This window comes from Bombyx mandarina, chromosome 05 (genome assembly GCF_030267445.1).
Source record: "Bombyx mandarina strain Sakado chromosome 05, ASM3026744v2".
NCBI classification, from domain to species: domain Eukaryota; kingdom Metazoa; phylum Arthropoda; class Insecta; order Lepidoptera; family Bombycidae; genus Bombyx; species Bombyx mandarina.
In genome coordinates this window covers 3,472,637-3,492,686 of record NC_143212.1, presented here as the reverse complement: position 1 = coordinate 3,492,686, position 20,050 = coordinate 3,472,637, and the positions used below count along the sequence as shown (strand labels likewise).

Genomic DNA, 20,050 nt, shown 5'->3' with positions numbered 1-20,050 from the left:
TTAACAGAATGAAGTTGCCCACTAAATCGCTCATTACAATAGGACCGACGTAACTTGGCGAGTCTGAATATAGCCGCAAGTGAACTTTCGCGCATGTACACTCGTAAAAAAAAGTGTTATTAGCATTCATTTTTTAGTAATATAAATGACAAAATTATTATTTAATATAATTCATACTAAATATTATTAAATTATTAGCGTTAAATATTTATTATTAATTATTTAATATTTAACAAATAAAATAAAAATAAAGTATAACTTCTTACGCGCGTATATAAGTACACTCACCCTTTTTTGGTGTCAAATTCATTTCAATCGCATATCAAAACTTGGCTAATAGAACTAAACAGCCCAAGACATCCATATGAAGACTCTTACTTATGATGGTAAAGACAAGGAGCTTTAAGCTAAAAGGGATATTTATGTATAGGTATCCGTTTGCCAACCACTGACCGTTGGACCGCATCATCAGAGAAGCAAGTGTCGGCCACAAACTGCAGGAGATCCTCTTTGGAGAGCTTGTTGAAGTAGCTCGAGCATTGTCTGTATTGTTGCATCCACTTCTTGTTGGTCGCGTTCGAAGGGACCTGTGCGGGGCAAATGTTTGGTTTAATCAATAATTTATTTAATTTCGTTTACAAAAAAAATAAAATAAGACTTGACCTGAAAGTCTTAGTTACCAGGTCATAAAATGAATTTAAAAATAGTTTACAAAAAATAAAATTCTTAATTAATGAGTCAAGTTCGTCTTTGAACGTACCGTTACTTTGATGTAAAGCTTTTATTATTATAGGGTAACTACTTATCACCAAGTAGCCTGTGAGCTTATTTGCCCATAGATGCAATAAAAAAATTGTTACCCTTCATTTTTTATCTTCATATTTCATATAGTTTTTTTTAAACCAGAATAAACTTTCTAAATTCAGTTTTCATAAACTGCATATACATTGATTAAACTGACTTTGCAATTTGGATACAGGAACTGATTGCACTTATTTTTAAAAATTACCACACAAATTTCACAACTCGTTCGAATGTTATTTTATTAGATGTGACGTCATTCGAGGTCAAAATAAACGAAAACGTAACCATAGATCACACACTAATAAACAACGATCATAAAAAACAGTAATCATATTTTATCATTGGTGTTTAAGTTGGATGTAAAAAAAATGTTACAATTATTAATTTGGTGATTCAAAATGAAAATCGTTAATATTAAACAAAAATAATGATTGTATAAACGTTTTAATCAAATTAAGATTCAAACAGTTTTAATTTTTTATAATATGATTTGGTACAAGGATGAATATGTTAGAGGAAGTCTGAAAGTGGCACCTATGACAGAGAAGCTGAGAAGTGCACGTTTGGAATGGTATGGGCGTGTGATGAGACGAAATGAAAATGAGGTTGGTAAGAGAATGTTAACTATGAATGTGGAAGGATATGGAGGACGAGGTAGGCCTAAGAAGAAATGGATGGATTGCGTGAAAGACGATATGGGTAAGAGGGGAGTGAGCGAAGAAATGGTATCTATCTATACTAATATATAAATCTACAGTGGTTTTTACGGATGTTCCGTTATAACTACTGAACCATGCATCCGTTTGACTTGAAACTTGGTATCCATGTAGAAAACACATGGCTTTAATGGATAGGCAAATATTCATGTGAGGGTTGGACTCCCTACACCAGTTGTGGGGGCGTTAATGATGAGAATCTTTGTGAGGGTGAAAAATAATAATGTTAATTTTAAATGCCCAGCGAAGCGGACGGGTACAGCTAGTTTTTTATGATATGATTTCGTATAAAGACAAACATGATTAGCGTATCATATATCTCATCACAAGAAAAAAAAAAGTACATTAGACAAAAAAATGTCTTACGCTAAAAAAATGTTTGGTGAGCCACTTCGTGTAGATGCTGTTGATGGAGATGGGCGTCTTGAAGGCGGGCGGCAGTGTCCTGAGGAACTTGCCGACGATGCCCACGTTCTCCGGTCTCATGATGTCCACCACGTGCGCAGACAGACGCTCCGCCGCGCCCGGCTCCAGCAGCAGCTTGTAGTCCAGCTCTGCGCCGCACGCACGCACTCTCACTCACTCGGACTCACATCAACGTAACCCATCAAAAAGGTCAATAGCACTGCATTACTCATTTATTACTGGTGGTAGGACCTCTTTTGAGTCCGTGCGGGTGGGTACCACCACCCTGCTATTTCAGCCGTGAAGCAGTAATGCGTTTCGGTTTGAAGGGTGGGGCAGCCGTTGTAAGTATACATGAGACCTTAGAAATTATATCTCAAGGTGGGTGGCTCATTTACCATTTTACATGTGGTGAAGTGAATAGAATGACTAAAAGTCCGACTCAATCCCGAGACTATCCTGTACAGTTACCTGGGGAAGCAGCCTTGGCTTTCTTGAGCAGCTTGATGTGCTCCATGACGGTCATTCCGAAGAGCACTTGTTTCTCATCGATCCCTTTCAGCAACGTAAAGAAGTTAATGAGCGAGCTGTGGTCGTCACCGCGGAGTTGCGGCCAGAGCACTTCTCGTATTCTGTAACCAAGTACCTCTACTCAGTAGTAGTACCATAGATTATACACGGACTTTTTGGCGGGAACGCGAGGAGTGAAGTTGTGTGATTTGTTTTATTTTGTCTATTCAGTGTTTCTTCAGGTTTAAATGTGTAATAACGGTGGTTTATTAACTATTTAGTATCTGTGAAAGTGCACATATGTGGGAAAATAAAACAAAGCCGTTAGACGTAACTTCTCGGGATCCTACAAAAAGTCCACTGAAAAAGTCTCAGTAAAACGACCACCATTTTACTGAGATTATACATTCATCCCATATCATCTCATCTCATCTCATTTCATTTCATCCCATTTGATTAATGTCTCAAATTAATCATCTTCATTTCATTTCACTCCCTGTTCCATGTATTCATAAATTATTTTTCATAAAAATCAATAATACTAATTAAAATAAGACATTACCTAAAGGTCTTAGTTACCAGTTCATAAATTCCTTTAAAAAAAATCTACTCGGCACACACAACAGAATTCGTCGAATTTGGTAGACTTCAATATTTTGTTGATCTCCTCTTGTTCTGTTTGTCAAGGGGGTACAGCTGGTACCCTGAGGGCGCCGGTCAGTGAATCAGCGACGAGATACAATACAGCACTCTATAAGCTTCAATTTCGAGTGTTGTTTGTAACGGTTTATTAGTAGTTCAATAATGACGACGACGTGTATGTTGTGTGGTGACCTCATCAGCGAGCCTGCGCGTGTGCGTTGTGAGATTGTGGAAGCCATCGTACCCCCTAAATCTACTGTGAAGTCATCCCGCGTTTTGTTTTGAAGTAAGGGACGGGGGAATTCTGGCTTCACCGTAACCGATGGGCTCAGCATGAAAAATTTTGCCAACATTTGCCTATCCGAAATTTATGCTTCACAGTAGGTGATAGCAATGACGAGCACTGCCAACCTCTTAATACCAAGTGACCAGTAATATTTTTTATTTACATATCCATCAGTAACCTGAGGGTGGGATTCTGGCTTCACCATAACCGATGGCCTCACGAGGCTCAGCTTGAATGATTTTGCCAATATCTGCCTAACCGAAATTTATGCTTCACAGTGGGTGATAGCAATGCCATTGTAATGTCCACGGGCACAGCCATAACACCAAGTGGGGAGTGGATCGTCCCCCCTCGAGCGCGGACTAAGCGCCGTAGCGGCGGCAGTACCGGTTGTAGGCGGCGAGGTCGGCGGCGAGGCGGGCGGCGAGGCGGGGGGGCGCGGCGAGGCGGCCCGCGGTCCCCGCGTGCGCGAGCCACATCTCCAGCGCGTCCAGCCCGTACTTGTCCGCCAGAGAACACGCCACCTCCACGTGCTTCTTCTCCTTAGACCTGCAGCACGGACCACTAATTCCAGTCCCCAATATCGACACGACAATTATCATAAAGATAACATTCTAATAAAACAGTGAAGAATGTAGCATGCCATCACTACAATACAACTTTTTTTAAAAATTGTATGCGTACAAAGTACACATGTCAGAAGTGAAACTTCTTTGGCAGACAAATTTTTATATTTATAATTATAGTAAAATCTCAGATAATGAATATTATTGTGGCGAGTAGCCATCATACAATACAAGATAATTGACAGATGCCTGAATCTTGCTTAAGACATTTTCAACATAAGCGTGCATATACACAAGTTCTGAACAACAACATCCGGACCGTCTATTTACCGAGCAATATCACCCGCCCGGCGGAAGATCTTCCCTTTGTTGTTAAGCATCCCACAATTGGACAAAGACGTCCTACATTTCCGTGTCACTAATATTATTATTATTGCGTGTAATATGTAAAAATTTTACCCTCGGGCGCGCAAAGAAGTTTCACTTCAAAAACAGGTGTACTGCGAGCCCTCACGGATCGCGCAATTTTTCATTGTACAGACTACTGTACTGTGTATTATGATTTTATAAATGCGCCAAAAATATATTTTGTAAATATGCTGAGGAAATATCAAGGGAAATAAGAATTTAAAATAGAGAGCGGTATCGAAGAACGCCTTCTGTTCGTAGCAGCACTGACCCGGCGAGCCTGTAGATGAGCTCCCGTCTGTAATCGTCGTCGACCTTGAAGAGGAGCCCGTTGACCGCGACGCCGAGGTTGCGCAGCGCGGCCACCTCGCCCATGCCGGTCAGCTTGTCGACGCACTCGTTGATCACCTTCAGCTGCACTTCCGAAGCGTTCTTCTGCTTCAAAGTCATCCTGGCCATCTGGAAAATAACGCACGTTTAACTCTCAATATTGTAATTTAAAAATCAAAAATTGCATTCATTGTCATTCTTATTCTAAAATATCTATACATTAATATGTGAAGCAAAAACTTTGTACTCCTTTTTACGAAAATTGCGTGTACAGAGGACAATACAGAGGAGTGTAGAATGTAATTTTTTTATTGTGTATAAAAATATATATTAAATCAATAAAAAAAAAATACAGACACTATGAGACTACTATGTTTTTGACACAACACATATACATATACTCTGTTTATTGTCAAACTTTTACTATTATTTAAAGTCTGTGGTCAAATTAATAATAGATTAATATTATTTGTCTATAGCGTAGTCTTGGCGAAATCTGTGAGTAAAGAATCTTCAAACTTATAATTTCAATTAATTTCGAATTTCGAATTTCGAATACTAGGGGAACCACTAGTTTCTATAATAATAGTAATTAACAAAATATTTTTTGTGATATTTTAAATATTTGAAATTGACAGATTTGAATCCAGAGACTGATCATTTAATAATTGCATCATTTATGACCCGCTTATCGCTATCGGCCCAGTTCGTCAACTACTGACTTTGGTCGGCTTGGTCAAGTACACATCGTCCCGCAGCGCGGCCGAGTTGCAGTGCACGAGCGTCGCGTAGAGCGCGCAGCTGACGGCCGCGTCCGTGTGCTGACTCTCCAAGAACTTCTTCGTCACGTCGTACTCCTGAGTGGACCGCAGCAGGCAGGCCACGCTCAGCGGCGTGTCTCTGTACAGCAGCTCCTCCCCGCACTTCTGGACCACTGCAATATCACGAGGTTCGACAGTGTCATTACTGCAAAAAGTTGTCTTGTTGCCTTCTAAAATCGAAATTGGTGGTAAGACCTCTTGTGAGTCCGCACGGGTAGGTACCACCGCCCTGCCTATTTCTGCCGTGAAGCAGTTATGCGTTTCGGTTTGAAGGGTGGGGCAGCCGTTGTAACTATATTTGAAACCTTAAAACTGATATCTCAAGGTGGGTGGCGCATTTACGTTATAGATGTCTATGGGCTCCAGTTACCACTGAACACTAGGTGGACTGTGAGCTCGTCCACCCACCTAAGCAATAAAAAATAAAAAGCCATCGTAGCGTACGGAAGGCCATTCCGAACTCGTCTTGATCTTGTTGATATTGATCGATAATAATTTGTCTAATAAGGACAGCCGACCAATTAATTACATTTAAAAAACAAAATTCGTTTCTGTTTATTACATCATAATATTTTCCTTTAAGAAATAAATATTTGTGAGATAAACAAAAGAGAAAAAAAATTCTGAGCTGTTTAATCTGTATGTCAACCTATGACAACTCATTTTAAGTTTACAAGAGCCCATGGATATAAAATCACATCATGATTGCCACCGCTCGTCTTGATGTATGAAGTCGAAGTGTGAAGCAGTTGTATAAGAAAGGTTTGGTCAAAACTCACATTCGGCCTCTAGCTGCGCCGTGTATCCGTGTTCGAGACAGTTCTGTATGTAGTAGGCGGAGAGCAGCGCATGCGCAGTGCCTGTCGGGCGCTCCATAGCGAACCGGGCGTACGAGTAGTGCCCCCCGTCGCCCCCCGCGAGCGCCCCGTCACCCCCCGCGGGCACCCCATCGTCCCCCGCGGGCGCCCCGCCCCCGTACACACGCGCGTACCACTCCGGGTAGCGCACCTCCGCACTCTCCGAACTCGACTTCTCACTGGATTGATTACAAACAACTTCACATTTGTCACGAAATTGAATTTAAATTTGAAATTCCTAACCACTATTGTTGTCATTATTTAATGGACTGACAATTAATTTTTAGGTAGTTGTAATTCTTTAAAAATATTATCCTTTAAGTTATAATTATTCAAAGAAGTCATACTTCTTTAAAATATTATAAGCTATGTAATTATTTTTTATGAATATTAAGTTAAATATACCAATTACCATCGAATTATATCAAAGAAGTATAACTTCTTTCGTGGGTACAGTAATACGGTTTTTGACGTAGTGCTAATAAGTCTAAAATTAATCTTTATTTTTTTACACCAATATTTAAAAAAACTCCTTTAAAGCATTACATGTCAAACACTTATTTATTGGTTGTCAACAATCCGGTGTTAAAATTGTTAATTTATTAGTTTAAGCCCCACCTTATATCGTACTTATATTGAAACGTGTTCAGGACATAATTCCTTGGTGGCTTCTTGTCTTTAGCGGTGGGCACGATATCTTTCCTCTCGATCACCGGCTGTAACAACACATAGCAGAGTACATTAGCTCTCAGCAGTGATGGATTTACGGCGGGCCTAGGACGCCATGATTTGAGCGGCGGCAAAGTTTTTTAAATTCCAAAATTTCAGAGACAAAAGTCAGTCAGACAGTCAGTCTCTGAAAGTTTTTTTTTTTTTTATTTCACTTGTAAGCAGACCTACGCAAGCCTACGGCCCATCTGATGGTGACTGGTTACCGTCGCCCATAGACGTCAGCAAGGCCAGGGACAGAGCCAAGCCGAATTAAGTTTAAAAACGAAGCAGGTCCACTGATGTCATAAAATTCCAATCAGAACAATTTTACAACTAGTTACGTACAAATTGTTTTGTTGGACTTTTATTTATTTATTATTTATATTTATGAAGTATCGCAATCGCTTACAGTTTTGTTCTAGTTGCCAATAAATGTCTTTATGAAAGTAGCCGCAGTTCCAACCGGTCGCTTTGCAAGTCTACGGGGAAGCGGTACCTACATCGATGGACTTTAGGTGATGTGATGATCATACGTATACGCACAGTTGTTATGGCGTCCGCGAACTCGTCGTCTGTGGAGGGCCATCGGTCGGTCAGGAACTGCTGCTCCCTTACGAACACGCCGGTCTGCTGGAGACTCTCCAACTCCAAGCTCAACCTGAACAGATTTATTACTTTAAGCTTTCGGGGTTATATACAGTACACGCACTGTAATTTAGCCGATCCTGACTGCGGGTAGGACGTTAGGAGCAAAAATATCTGCCTACCTTATTTTTAATTTTTTTTTTTGTTACCGTTGAAACTGGACGACTCATCCCAACAAGGCGCAGTCTGTCAACACGCTGGTCTCATCAATGGAATATGCTTAATATAATATAATATGCGCATAATATAACTCATAAAATAAAAAAAAGTCACAGTAAGAATCCGTTAAATAATAATGTGTAGATGAATTATATACAACGAGTGAGCAAATTGTTACAGAAGTCTAGTACGAGCAAATCTGTCTGAAGACATACTGTTGACATCGAATGTCGTGCTGTTTAAGCAGCTTGGTTGTATGACATTCACCGTCAAATAAACAAACTCATTATTTCAAAATGTTTAAGTCACATAATGTTAGTACGTGTGGGGGTGATTTCAAATTCACAACGGACCGCTACCAGTAGTAGTTAGTAAGTTGAAGGGTAATGACCGAGCAGTGAGCATGTCGTGCATCTGGTGCGCGTGGCAGTAGGTGAGCGCGGCGGCGTACAGGTCGCGGGCGTGCGGCGGGCGGGCGGGCGCGGCGAGCGCGGCCAGGCGGGCCAGCAGCGCCGCGGCGGGCGGGTAGCGCAGCGCCGCCAGCCGCGCGCCCGCCTCCGCCGCCGCGCCCGCGCCCGCCGCGCCCGCCTCCAGCGCGTACTTGCCGATCAGCGACAGTACTTCACCCTCGCTGAAACCATCGATACCTCATCTCAAAAAATATCTAGTCGATTCAAAACAATAGACAACGATAATTTGACAATAATATAAATAATAGTTTAAAAAATAACTAAATACACTTTTATAGAAAATCCAACTAAAAAATAGAAAATAAATTTTAATTAAAAATAGTGTAAGAAAAAATGTTTTTATTGTAAAAAAGCGTGGGGTGCTCTTCAGGATATTATCAAAATAACCCTTCTACTTATACCTGTTCATAAAATATTTATACTCATACCATGCACCCCATCATTTTTCATACACTATTTTTAACCAAAAATTTATTAAAATTAATTTTCTATTTTTTAGTTGGATTTTTTGTAAAAGCGTATTTTATTACTTTTTTTTAAACCATTATTTATTTTTCATTTTTTAGTTGAATTTCAATTTTTTTCAATATTTTTTTTAATATTGAATTGTAATCGGTCCTTAATAAATATACCAAATTTCGATTTAATCCGACGTTTTGAAGGGGTTCAAAATCATGTTCAAAAATTCCGTTACATACTAACATACATACGTCTGAAGCTAATAAAAGCGTATTAAAAATATGCTTTTCTTTAGTAATGTAAGTAATAAATTAAAAATGTGTTTTTAGTTTATCAATAATGATCGCATCAAAACTGATATTTGAGTCGTAGATAGAGTGTATCAAAATGTTCACTAAAGTATCTGTTTGAATAAAGTCAATGACGACGTTTGAGGGCAAACAAAAATCAAAAATATTTAATTAAAAATATTGATAATTAAAACCAAAGTTCCAATGGCCACTGAGCGTTTAAGGACGCGACAAGCGCGCTCACCGAGTGTGCTCGTCGTCTCCGGCCACCCTCAGCAGCGTGGCCAGCTTCAGCAGCTTGGGGCCCGCCAGGTACCCGTTCAGGTCCAGCCTCAGGCACTGCTCGACCAGAGACAGTCTGTCTTCGCACAAACGAACTGCAATTTATTATTAACAAATTGAAACTTCAAAGTTTCAAAACGATTACTCACCTTTGTCATCAATAATTTGCATTTTAAATATAAAATCTCCCCCTGTATTAAAAAAAAATTGTGTGCGTTGCAAGTCACACACGGTAGAAGTAAATCTTATAAAAAATAAAAATAATCGCAAGGGTCAACCACTCCGCAGTGCAATGGAGCAGCCTCACCCTGGGGGAACCGCTTGCATGGTAGCGCCCTCTGTGAATTGATATTTTAACTTTACGTATAATGTGTTCTATCTCATTCTCTCGCTGGCTGAATCCTATACATGTCTCTATGGACTTATTTTTTCGTTTCATCGAATTTGAAAACACAACGGAATCGTTGTGATTTCAAACTTTTAGAATCTAAAGAAGTTTCACTTCAGAAATGAACTATTATGCTTTTCAATTGATGAAAATGATTTATTTCAGAAACAAGTCCATATATGTACATAGAATCATTGAAATATATTAAAAATTACCGAAAACTAATAAAAAAGTGTACATAATAATATGATTAAAAATAATTATCAGCTTGTTTTACTAATTTTACAATTCGAATAAAGTATTCGCAGTCATATGCGAATATTCCAGAAAACTCAGACATCCGGGTCGCGACACACGCCCCCCTCAGTAAGGGTTAACATGCACGGTACACGGCCGACCCACACACATGCCATCCAGATTATAAGTCGCTGCATTACTCTATTTTAAGTGGAACCAAATATGTAATGCCTGTATATTTAGTCAATGTTAATTGACTTCACCCGTAGGAAGCAAGAATATGTTTACCTTGTATGGGCAGTAGCGGGACCTCAAACGAATTGAGTATTTGAAATGACGAGATCAGATCCAGCTCTTCTTCGATTTTCTTTACATTTTTTTCTTTTATCAGCATTAAACACGTCCTGAGGATGATGGGAATAATGTGTTCACTGAAGAGTCGCGCGCCAAGCAATAGGAACTTTTAAACTTAACACAGTTCAGTAGGAGAGTACCCGGGGAGTCCCCCCGGACAGTCCATAGACAACGTCAGTACGCGTACGTGCCGTATTGTTATGCAGACTTGCGGCAGAAATGGATTGCGGTCCCGAACCGGGACGGTAATACATAAAATGTCTCCTGAAGATTATTAATAATAGTCATATACAAGCAATGAATGCAATATAAATATACTCCTTGTAAACCAACTACCTGTACCCGTCCGATTCGTTGGGCTTTTAAAATTTACATTATTATTTCTCACCCCCACAAAGATTCTCATCATTAACGCCCCCGCAACTGGTTTAGGGAGGCCAACACTCATATAAATATTAGCCTGTCCATTAAATCCATGTATTTTCTACATGGATACTAAGTTTCAAGTCAATCGGATGCATGGTTCAGTAGTTATAACGGAACATCGTAGAAACCACTGTAGATTTATATATTAAGTTTAGATTATGCAAAATCGTTCTAAATTAATTTTTATATACTACAAAATAAAGTAGAAATTAACCTGGCAATGTCGAGGGCGGGATCCTCGAGTCCTGATGCGGAGTTGACGTACTCAGTGGCGGCGGCCAGCACCAGCTCCAAGGCCTTAGGGTACGGCACCTTCCGGCTGTCCCCCCGCGCCGACTTCGAGCAGTTCATGACGTCGGCCGCCAGCCGGACGCTGGGCGAGTGTCCCGACGTTAGTAGCGACGTGGCGTAGATCTGTGGAGGCGTCATGTTAATGAGACTTCAAAATAATCCACAACATTACAGGAATAAGGTCGGATATTAAATAGCTCTGATCCAAAAATACACAAAACAAGCTGCACTTGTATAAAGTTACACTCTATGTATAAAGCAGTAGTGTTCACAATCGCTCGCAGGCCTGCTCCACAGTCTTGCAAAGCTGCCTCACTGACACACTGGGTACTATTGTGAATTATAGGACTAAACAGAAAATAATTTTCTGTTTGGTCGATCCTCTATTGCCTTTGGTCCGAGATTTTCTACATAAGGAAGATTTCTTTCATTATGAAAAATTCACTTATTATCATATTTTTTTTGTATTATTTAGATGGGTTGACGAGATCAAGGCCCACCTCGTGTTAAGTGATTACTGGAGTCCATAGACATCTACAACGTAAATGCGCCACCCACCTTAAGATATAAGCTCTAAAGTTTCAGTCTAGTCTTCAAACAAAAACGCATTACTGCTTCACAGTAGACATAGGCGGGGTGGTGGTACCTACCCGCGCGGACTCACAAGAGATCCTACTACCAGTAAGATTAATACCTAATACCTAATACTTACCACCTACCACCAGTAAGTTAATATTACTTATAAATATCTTACTTCGTAACATTCTGTCTTGCTGATGCAGGTGAATAAAGATGATTGTAAATTCAATATGTCTTTCAATAGTTTCTCCCAATCTTGCGCAGTTGGTTTTTCTTCACTAAAATTTAATAATACATTAAATATACATGCGGAATTAAGTTTTTGTTATTGAAGTTTGAGACGGCAGGTACAAAATCTTTGGATCTCTCTTGGATCAATATCTAGCAATTTTCAAGCTTTATATGACAGTTAAGCCTGTTATAAACGTCAATCAAATTTAAATACTGATTTATTTCATTAACAGTGACAGTCCGCGCTCTTGGTTGCTCGAAATATGAAGCGTAGAAGACTTGATTTAAAGGTCTTAGTTACCAGGTCATAAAATCCCTTAAAGAAAATAATAATAATAAGTTTTTTTTTATTGACCTTGTAGGCAGACGAGCATACGGCCCACCCGATGGTGAGTGGTTACCGTCGCCCATGAGTTTCAGCTTCTGCCAGGGGCAGAGCCAAGCCGCTGCCTACCGTTAATGCCGCTAAGCCGCTGCCTACCGTGGGTATTTTAAGCAAAGGTAAGTGAGGAGTGTGAGTGTGATGAGCAGTACTCACACGGCGGGCAGGGCCCTGGCGAGGCGCAGCAGCAGCGCGTGCGCCTGGTCGCGGTGCGGCGCCAGGTCCCGCAGCGCGCCGCCCGACACGCGCACGCCGCGCGCCGCCAGCGCCGCCCAGCCGCCGCACGCGCGCCGCACGCGCCCCGCCGCGCTCTGCAGCGCCGCCGTCGACATGCTGCCGTCGCTGCACGCACGCTTATATCTATACTATCTATCTATACTAATATATTCATCTACTGTGGTTTATACGGATGTTCCGTTGTAACTACTGAACCATGCATCCGATTGACTCGAAACTTGGTATCCATGTAGAAAATAAATCCGCTTAATGGATAGATTTATATGAGTGTTGGACTCCCTACACCAGTTGCGGGGGCGTTAATGATGAGAATCTTTATGGGGTTGAGAAATAATAATATTAATTTTAAATGCCCAGCGAAGCGGACGGATACAGCTAGTCAAATATATGTACTGTTTACCCTTTGTCATCGCGTTAAAGCGGCTAAATCTATATGCGAATTTTTTATTGTTGGTATTAGAACAATGATAGAACATTCGATTTAGCAATCATCAAATCAATTACTATGGCACGAGATTAAATTGTACAACTGATTTGTAACCAGCGCTGGATATATACCACATTGATTGATTGATGTATCACATCACAGAAGATCAAGCGCTAATATTATTAAGAATGTAATTCAAATATGTAATACATTGTGTACGAAATATATACAAAAGACGAACGCAAGTTTGAATCACGTTACCACGATTGAATTCACGAAAACTTGTTGTAGAAATACAATAATTAATAAATTCATAGCAACATGTAAATTCAATATGTGACATCTATCGTAATGTGTTTCATCTATGTCACAAGAATTAAAAAAATCTTGCACATGCAAACATACATACATAGACACGTGCATACATACACATACACACCCACGGTAGCGGCTCACCTCTCTGTCGGTATAGTGTCCAGCAGGGCGTTCGCTTTCTCCAGGTCGGTGCCGGTGTAGGCGAAGAAACATTTTTCGACTAGATCCAAATGAGTGCAGACATCTAGCGCGAACTCCGTCGGTGACTGCAACACCTACAACATAAAACTATTAAACATCCAGAGGGAAAGAGAAGCGATGGTATAAAAACGATACTTGATAATGTTTCTACGAAGATTCAAATTCGGTGGGATCTTATTCGACAAGACATGCCACACAGATATATTGTCAAGCAAAAGTTGAAGTGGTCGTGGCCTAAAGGATAAGACGTCCGGTGCATTCGTGTCGAGCGATGCACCGGTGTTCGAATCTCGCAGGCGGGTACCAATTTTTCTAATGAAATTTCTTCTTCGTAATCGTGTCACTCTTGACAGAGTGGTCGTGATCGTCATGTAGTGTTGGAAGGGGCAGACTTGATGCGCCTCACGATGTTGCGCCATCTCTCCCTGCTCGAGGCCATCCTACTGCACTAATTTAGGGGACCTCCCACTGCAGTTTTAATTTGGTCGGTCCACCGCATTGGTGGCCTCCCGCGCGGTCTTGCTTAACCATCAACGCTTCCCTGTATAACTAGGCGTTCTATAAACCGGGCATCTCGTCGCTAAACGTGTCCGAAGAAATCCACCATTCGAGACGGTACTATAGCAAATAGACGCTGCTTGATGCCGAGTTCCTGAAGTACCGAGTCATTTGTAGAAAAGTCTAATGAAATACGTACTAAGTAAATGTTCACGATTGACTTCCACGATGAAGGAATAGCATCGTGTAATAAAAATAAAAAATAATTATAATTTGCGTAATTACTGGTGGTAGGACCTCTTATGAGTCCCCACGGATAGATACTACCACCCTGCCTATTTCTGCCGTGAAGCAGTAATGCGTTTCGGTTTGAATGATGGTGCAGCCGTTTTAACTATACTGAGATCTTAGAACTCATATATCAAGGTGGGTAGCGGCATTTACGTTGTAGATATCTATGGGCTCCGGTAACCACTTAACACCAAACACTCTTACGTTTTATTCGTATTACCATCGCTTTGAAGTGACCTTTACCCACAGACTATATTACTCATATAAAATATTGGAGATGAATCTTCAAAAAAAAATTATTTATTTTGAAAAAAACTCACTTAGCACATTACCCACCAGGAGTATAGAAGACAAGTCTTCAATGCTTATATGCACCAGATAATCGATGAGGCCGTTGATGCAGACGTCGTTGACCTTGGACCTGTTCTCCAGGCGCTTCAGGTACGGGATGACGTACTGCTTCAAGTCCGACACGAACGTTTCTGCCGTCGACTGGATCAATAAAAGAAATGCATTTCCAGAAGCCGTTTGCATTCTTATCTTCTTTTTTTTCCACCTTATCCCACTAGGTGGGGTCGGCACAGCTAATTTTTCTCTTCCATTCTCTTCTATCAGCCGTCATCCCAACAGTCACTCCTCTCTCTCTCATATCGTCATTCACACTATCAATCCATGTCCTTTTCGGCCTCTAACCTTGCACTACCATTTCCATACATCTCCTTTTCGGCCTCTAACCTTGCACTACCATTTCCATACATCTCCTTTTCGGCCTCTAACCTTGCACTACCATTTCCATACATCTCCTTTTCGGCCTCTAACCTTGCACTACCATTTCCATACATCTCCTTTTCGGCCTCTAACCTTGCACTACCATTTCCATACATCTCCTTTTCGGCCTCTAACCTTGCACTACCATTTCCATACATCTCCTTTTCGGCCTCTAACCTTGCACTACCATTTCCATACATCTCCTTTTCGGCCTCTAACCTTGCACTACCATTTCCATACATCTCCTTTTCGGCCTCTAACCTTGCACTACCATTTCCATACATCTCCTTTTCGGCCTCTAACCTTGCACTACCATTTCCATACATCTCCTTTTCGGTCTCTAACCTTGCACTACCATTTCCATACATCTCCTTTTCGGCCTCTAACCTTGCACTACCATTTCCATACATCTCCCTAGTCACGTGCATCACCTGTCTACGCATCACATGTCCATACCTAACCTGCTAACCGTTTGTGTTCTGATGAATTCGTTAAATTCCCTAAGATAATATTAATAACAATTATCTGACTCGGGGGTGCAATAGATAGAGGCCCTAACTGTTGCGCTGAGGGTCGCGGGTTCGATTCCCACACTGTCATGAACAGTTTTGTTTGCTATTTGTCTATGTGTTTATTATGGATAGTCATAAATAGGTTCTAAGTCTATAAACAAAAATTCATGCCAAGTTATAGCTCTTAATTTGAACTTGGTCTTGGAACTTGAAGGTTATATACCTATCAAACAGTAAGGGTAACCTCTCAGTACACATAAGTAAGCCAGTACTACTTGTCTGTGCGCGATCCGAGCACACCATACGAACAACAAACACTTGAACCGTCCGTGCGTTACTGGTACAAATCAATCATCGATTTTAACAACACAATGAGACGAACATTACCGTTTTCATGAGCAGCGTGCAAATTTCCAGCGGCGGCAGACCTTCGAGCTGCTTCAGCGTGACCCCTTCGATGTTTATATCGTAGACCAGTGTGTCCAGGGTCATGAGGTGAAACATAATTTTGTCTAAGCCTTGAACGCCGCCGCCGACCATCGCAATAGTCACAAGAGTAAGAGAATGAGAAACCATGCCGCTTCTCTCTTCGATCTCCCTCGCTCTCTTTTCGTACCATTTCCCTAACTCTTCGTCTTCTATTAAGACATCCGCGACGGTCTCGACATCGGGAGTACAGTCTTCCGACCAGTTGGAACTCCATATCGACCTGGAACAAAACAATAACTCTTTAATTTCGTTTGTAACTTTCACGTACAACACCCCAAACTATTTTACTGTGTCTATAATTGTTGTAATTATTTATTACGTTCGCAAAACTTTTTATTCGTCATCAAAGTGTATCCGGTGTGAAACCGCAGTTCATATCATAGATAATACACACATACATAGATGTTAGCGAGGCTTCTTGAAATTACACGCACTAAAAATTGTGTATGGTGGCCGCGAGAGGTTGCACGGCCGGTCGATGGCGGAACAAAATGGCGGTGCACGCGCGTCCCGCGGCGTCGTCGAAGGGACGACCCATTCGTTCGTTAAGAGACAACAAAACCTCAATGCAGTCACCAACCTTGACATAAAGTTTAATAACATACTTGATTGACAGAATAGTTCTGTGTTTAAATAAAAATAAATCAGAGTGGAAATATCGATGAAATGTTTCTGACTGAATTAGCGTCAAAATTGTTATAATTTGTAGATATTAATCACTTCCACGCACCTGAAGATGGCTTTGCGGCACCAGTCGTTGTCATACTGTGACGGCGGCAGTTTAATTGGGGACTTCTTCTCGAACCACTGCACGACCTGCTTGGTGGGTAACAAATGTTGATAGTCTATGGGGTTGATTGTCTCCGGTAGTTTCTCGAGCACCGCCAGCTGCATGGGGACCGTTTTGATTTGAGGCCACAGACAGGTGAGCGCCTCGACGCGGCCTTCCTTGGCGGTCTCGGCGGCGCTGTGCACGATGCTGTTGCTGCGGAGCCGGTCGTACTCGTCTTTCACGTACGTTGATTTCTCACAGCGTAGAATCGCCTGGAACAGTTCATTGTGTAAGTAGCTGCTTAAATGTTGACGTCACTTGAGAATTAAACAAATTTAGCAAATTCTCTATTTTTCAATACGGATTGTACACACGCGAAATAAACAATGCGTTTCGGTTTGAACGGTCGGTGGGTGACGCATTTACGTTGTAAATGTCTATGGGCTCCAGTAACTACTTAACACCAGGTGGGCTGTGAGCACGTCCACCCAAGTAAGCAAAAAAAAAAAAAACTACGACATATTTGAATTTTTGAAAATTTGGTCGTTGCAAAATGAAGGACACAGAGTGCGGACAGAAACGAGATGAAGCGGCAGTTCTGCGGTAAAGGAAGGATGCACAGTATGTAGTCCTTACTGCAGGCTCGTACCGATAGACGATGAGAAACACCAAGAATTTCACTTATTTACATTATAACAGAGACACGTAGCGCGCGCGGTAGTTCAGCTATTACATTTTCTTCTCTAGTCGATGTCGTCACGCGATCTCGCTCGCACGCGTCCGTAGGTAAAGTGCGGGAGAGGGATGGGACAGGATTTGCAAAACCAAATTAAATGTTACTATCTTCAAAAACCAAAAACTAACAGTTGTAAATTAGCGCAACCAGATTGATATTGCTAAGCTCTCCCAAAGATATCACAACGTGAATGCTACCAAGCACCTCCAAACAAGAGATCTAAAATCCATTTAAAACGCATAACGGCCGTCTCGCCCATTAAAGTTGAACATTCACGGCAGACACTAGCACCTCCCCGTGCAATATAAACCAAAACGACGAGTATTTGCTTAGCGTTGTGAGTAAATATTTCCTTTACGCTAGGGCAGGAGTCGTGGCCGCTTAGAAACGACCGGACGTGCGTGCGACAGTGCGTGCGACAGTGCGGGCGACAGTGCGTGCACATGCGCAGTGCGAGTGCCCGGCACGTGTACCGGGCTCCTTACCTCATATAACGCCAGTCGATCTCTGTAGAAGAGCATGACGTGCCTACAGCGCAGCAGCTCGCTCGTGTACGCGTTGAGATGCGCCAAGGTAATGTTGTCAGGATCTTCTATCTTGTTCTCAGAGTTCGTATTTATTTCTACAACATAAAAACGAATAAAATTTGTAGTCGCGTTACACTTTTACAGTTTATTTCCATTCTCATTGGAGATGAGCAGAAATATCCGTCGCTCCCGTGAAACCTGCGTTCACCACAACATGTAGGTCATCCATTTACGACACAAGCAAATCAAAATCTCATTTGACTTGGGGGTTTGCGGTTATTCCTCGTGTAAATTATAGCTTGAATAAGTTTAAAATTTAAATAATTCATACTTGCGCGAGGATCTGCAGATGGCATATTGCTATTTTTACTGTGTTTTTGTTCAATATTTCGTTTTATATTTTACATTATATCAATTACAAAGAGAAAGGTAAAATTAGGTTAGAGGAAGTCTGAAAGTAACACCAGTGACAGAGAAGTTGAGAAGTGTGCATTTAAGATGATATGGACATGTGATGAAACGAAATGACAATGAGGTTGGTAAAAGAATTATAACTGTGAATTTAGAAGTCTTTAGATTTTAGAAGAAGAGGTAGACCTAAGAAAAAATGGATGGGTGGCGTGAAAGACGATAGTAATAGGTGTAAGAGGGGAGTGAGCGAAGAAATGGTATATGATAGAGGAGTATGGAAGGAGAACACATATTTCGCCGACCCCATGTGACTGGGAGAAGGGCAGAAGAATGATGATGATCAATTACAAAGGATATACCATCGAGTATTCTCTCATTGGTAAGTTGAATCCCGAATTGCAGTAGTTCTTTGGCGGCCGGTAGCGTCTCGGGGAGTCGGTCCACGCACTGATGCACCGCCCAGATCTTCTTAGACACTTTGCTCTGGAATCGAAGTGAACCAAACTTATAAGTCTTGTATTTTGTTGAGCTGCGTGATACGAAACGTTTTTATTCGTAAATGTCATTTCGAAATTCAAAAAGGACTTTTTGGCGGGAACGCGAGGAGTGAAGTTGTGCGATTTGTTTTATTTTGTCTATTTAGTGTTTTTTCGGGTTTAAATGTGTAATAATGGTGGTTTATTAACTGTTTAGTATCTGTGAAAATGCACTAATGTGGGAAAATGAAACAAAGTCGCTGAACGTAACTTCTCGGGATCCTCCAAAAAGTCCACTGAAAAGGTCTCAGTAAATGATCACCATTTTACTGAGATTATATTTCATCCTATATTATCTCATCTCATTTCATTTCATTCCAATTGATTAAGCTTCCTTCGTTTATATTATTCATGTAAATAATTAAAACGGCGAATTATAAAAATCTTATTACTTGACGCTGGCTAATGCACAAGCCGTGCTGGAGCCAAAAATAAAGAAAAAAAAGAAAATTAAAAAATTAATCTTCATTGTAATTAGTTGATATATATTGGCGCCCGTCTTGCTCACCAAATACTTCTGTATGGCCTCTGTAGAGACGGGGTTCTTCCTCCACTGCTGCTGATACACCAAGTCACTGTCCAGCCCAAACTCTTCAGCCAAAGCCAAGGCTTCCGTGTACTTGCCGCTTTCAATCTAGACGTGGGATAAGGAGTAATGTATAGTAAAGTAGACATCGGAACTAATGGACATTAGGTTTTAATGTGAGATATAAACCTTTTTACTGCGTTCGGAATATCAGCGCTACTTATTATTTAAAAATAGAAAAACGGACAGGTTTGTAAATAGTTTCTTATCATTTTCTTGACCTCTTGACTAGACTATGGTATGGGAATATTTAAAAAAAAATGACTAACAATTATGATTAAAACATCTACGATGTTGATCCGACAAGGTCGAGGAAGTCCTTCACGCGGCCAATGATCGGAGGCGCTGGAGGGACATTACAATGAAAAAAATCCTGTTGAAACATGATGGTCACGACCCTCAGCAGTAAAGAAACGACGCAAGAAGAGATACAGTTGAAATGTACAAGATGATAAGTGAAGATCATGGATAACCGACGTGACGCCTGTGTAACCC

The 20,050-nt window shown here is 41.1% G+C and overlaps 1 protein-coding gene across 3 annotated transcripts in view; it reads right to left on the bottom strand.

Moving 5' to 3' along the window:
- LOC114244090 (NBAS subunit of NRZ tethering complex) overlaps positions 1-20,050 on the bottom strand; it is a 35,890-nt gene that overhangs the window by 8,149 nt on the left and 7,691 nt on the right. For 2 of the 3 annotated variants that reach the window (XM_089727296.1, XM_089727297.1), the window contains 22 exons: positions 19,478-19,603; positions 18,793-18,916; positions 17,981-18,117; positions 16,718-17,031; positions 15,886-16,207; positions 14,555-14,710; positions 13,370-13,503; positions 12,406-12,591; positions 11,812-11,914; positions 10,981-11,180; positions 10,275-10,390; positions 9,324-9,456; positions 8,252-8,491; positions 7,600-7,714; positions 6,964-7,061; positions 6,268-6,524; positions 5,390-5,601; positions 4,609-4,796; positions 3,751-3,912; positions 2,397-2,557; positions 1,887-2,074; positions 454-587 (listed from right to left, as the gene is read on the bottom strand). In XM_089727296.1, coding sequence (XP_089583422.1) covers positions 454-587; positions 1,887-2,074; positions 2,397-2,557; positions 3,751-3,912; positions 4,609-4,796; positions 5,390-5,601; positions 6,268-6,524; positions 6,964-7,061; positions 7,600-7,714; positions 8,252-8,491; positions 9,324-9,456; positions 10,275-10,390; positions 10,981-11,180; positions 11,812-11,914; positions 12,406-12,591; positions 13,370-13,503; positions 14,555-14,710; positions 15,886-16,207; positions 16,718-17,031; positions 17,981-18,117; positions 18,793-18,916; positions 19,478-19,603 — 3,806 coding nt within the window. Of the gene's footprint in view, positions 1-453; positions 588-1,886; positions 2,075-2,396; positions 2,558-3,750; positions 3,913-4,608; positions 4,797-5,389; positions 5,602-6,267; positions 6,525-6,963; positions 7,062-7,599; positions 7,715-8,219; positions 8,492-9,323; positions 9,457-10,274; positions 10,391-10,980; positions 11,181-11,811; positions 11,915-12,405; positions 12,592-13,369; positions 13,504-14,554; positions 14,711-15,885; positions 16,208-16,717; positions 17,032-17,980; positions 18,118-18,792; positions 18,917-19,477; positions 19,604-20,050 lie in introns of all 3 variants that reach the window. The other variant, XM_089727298.1, reaches the window with a different exon arrangement.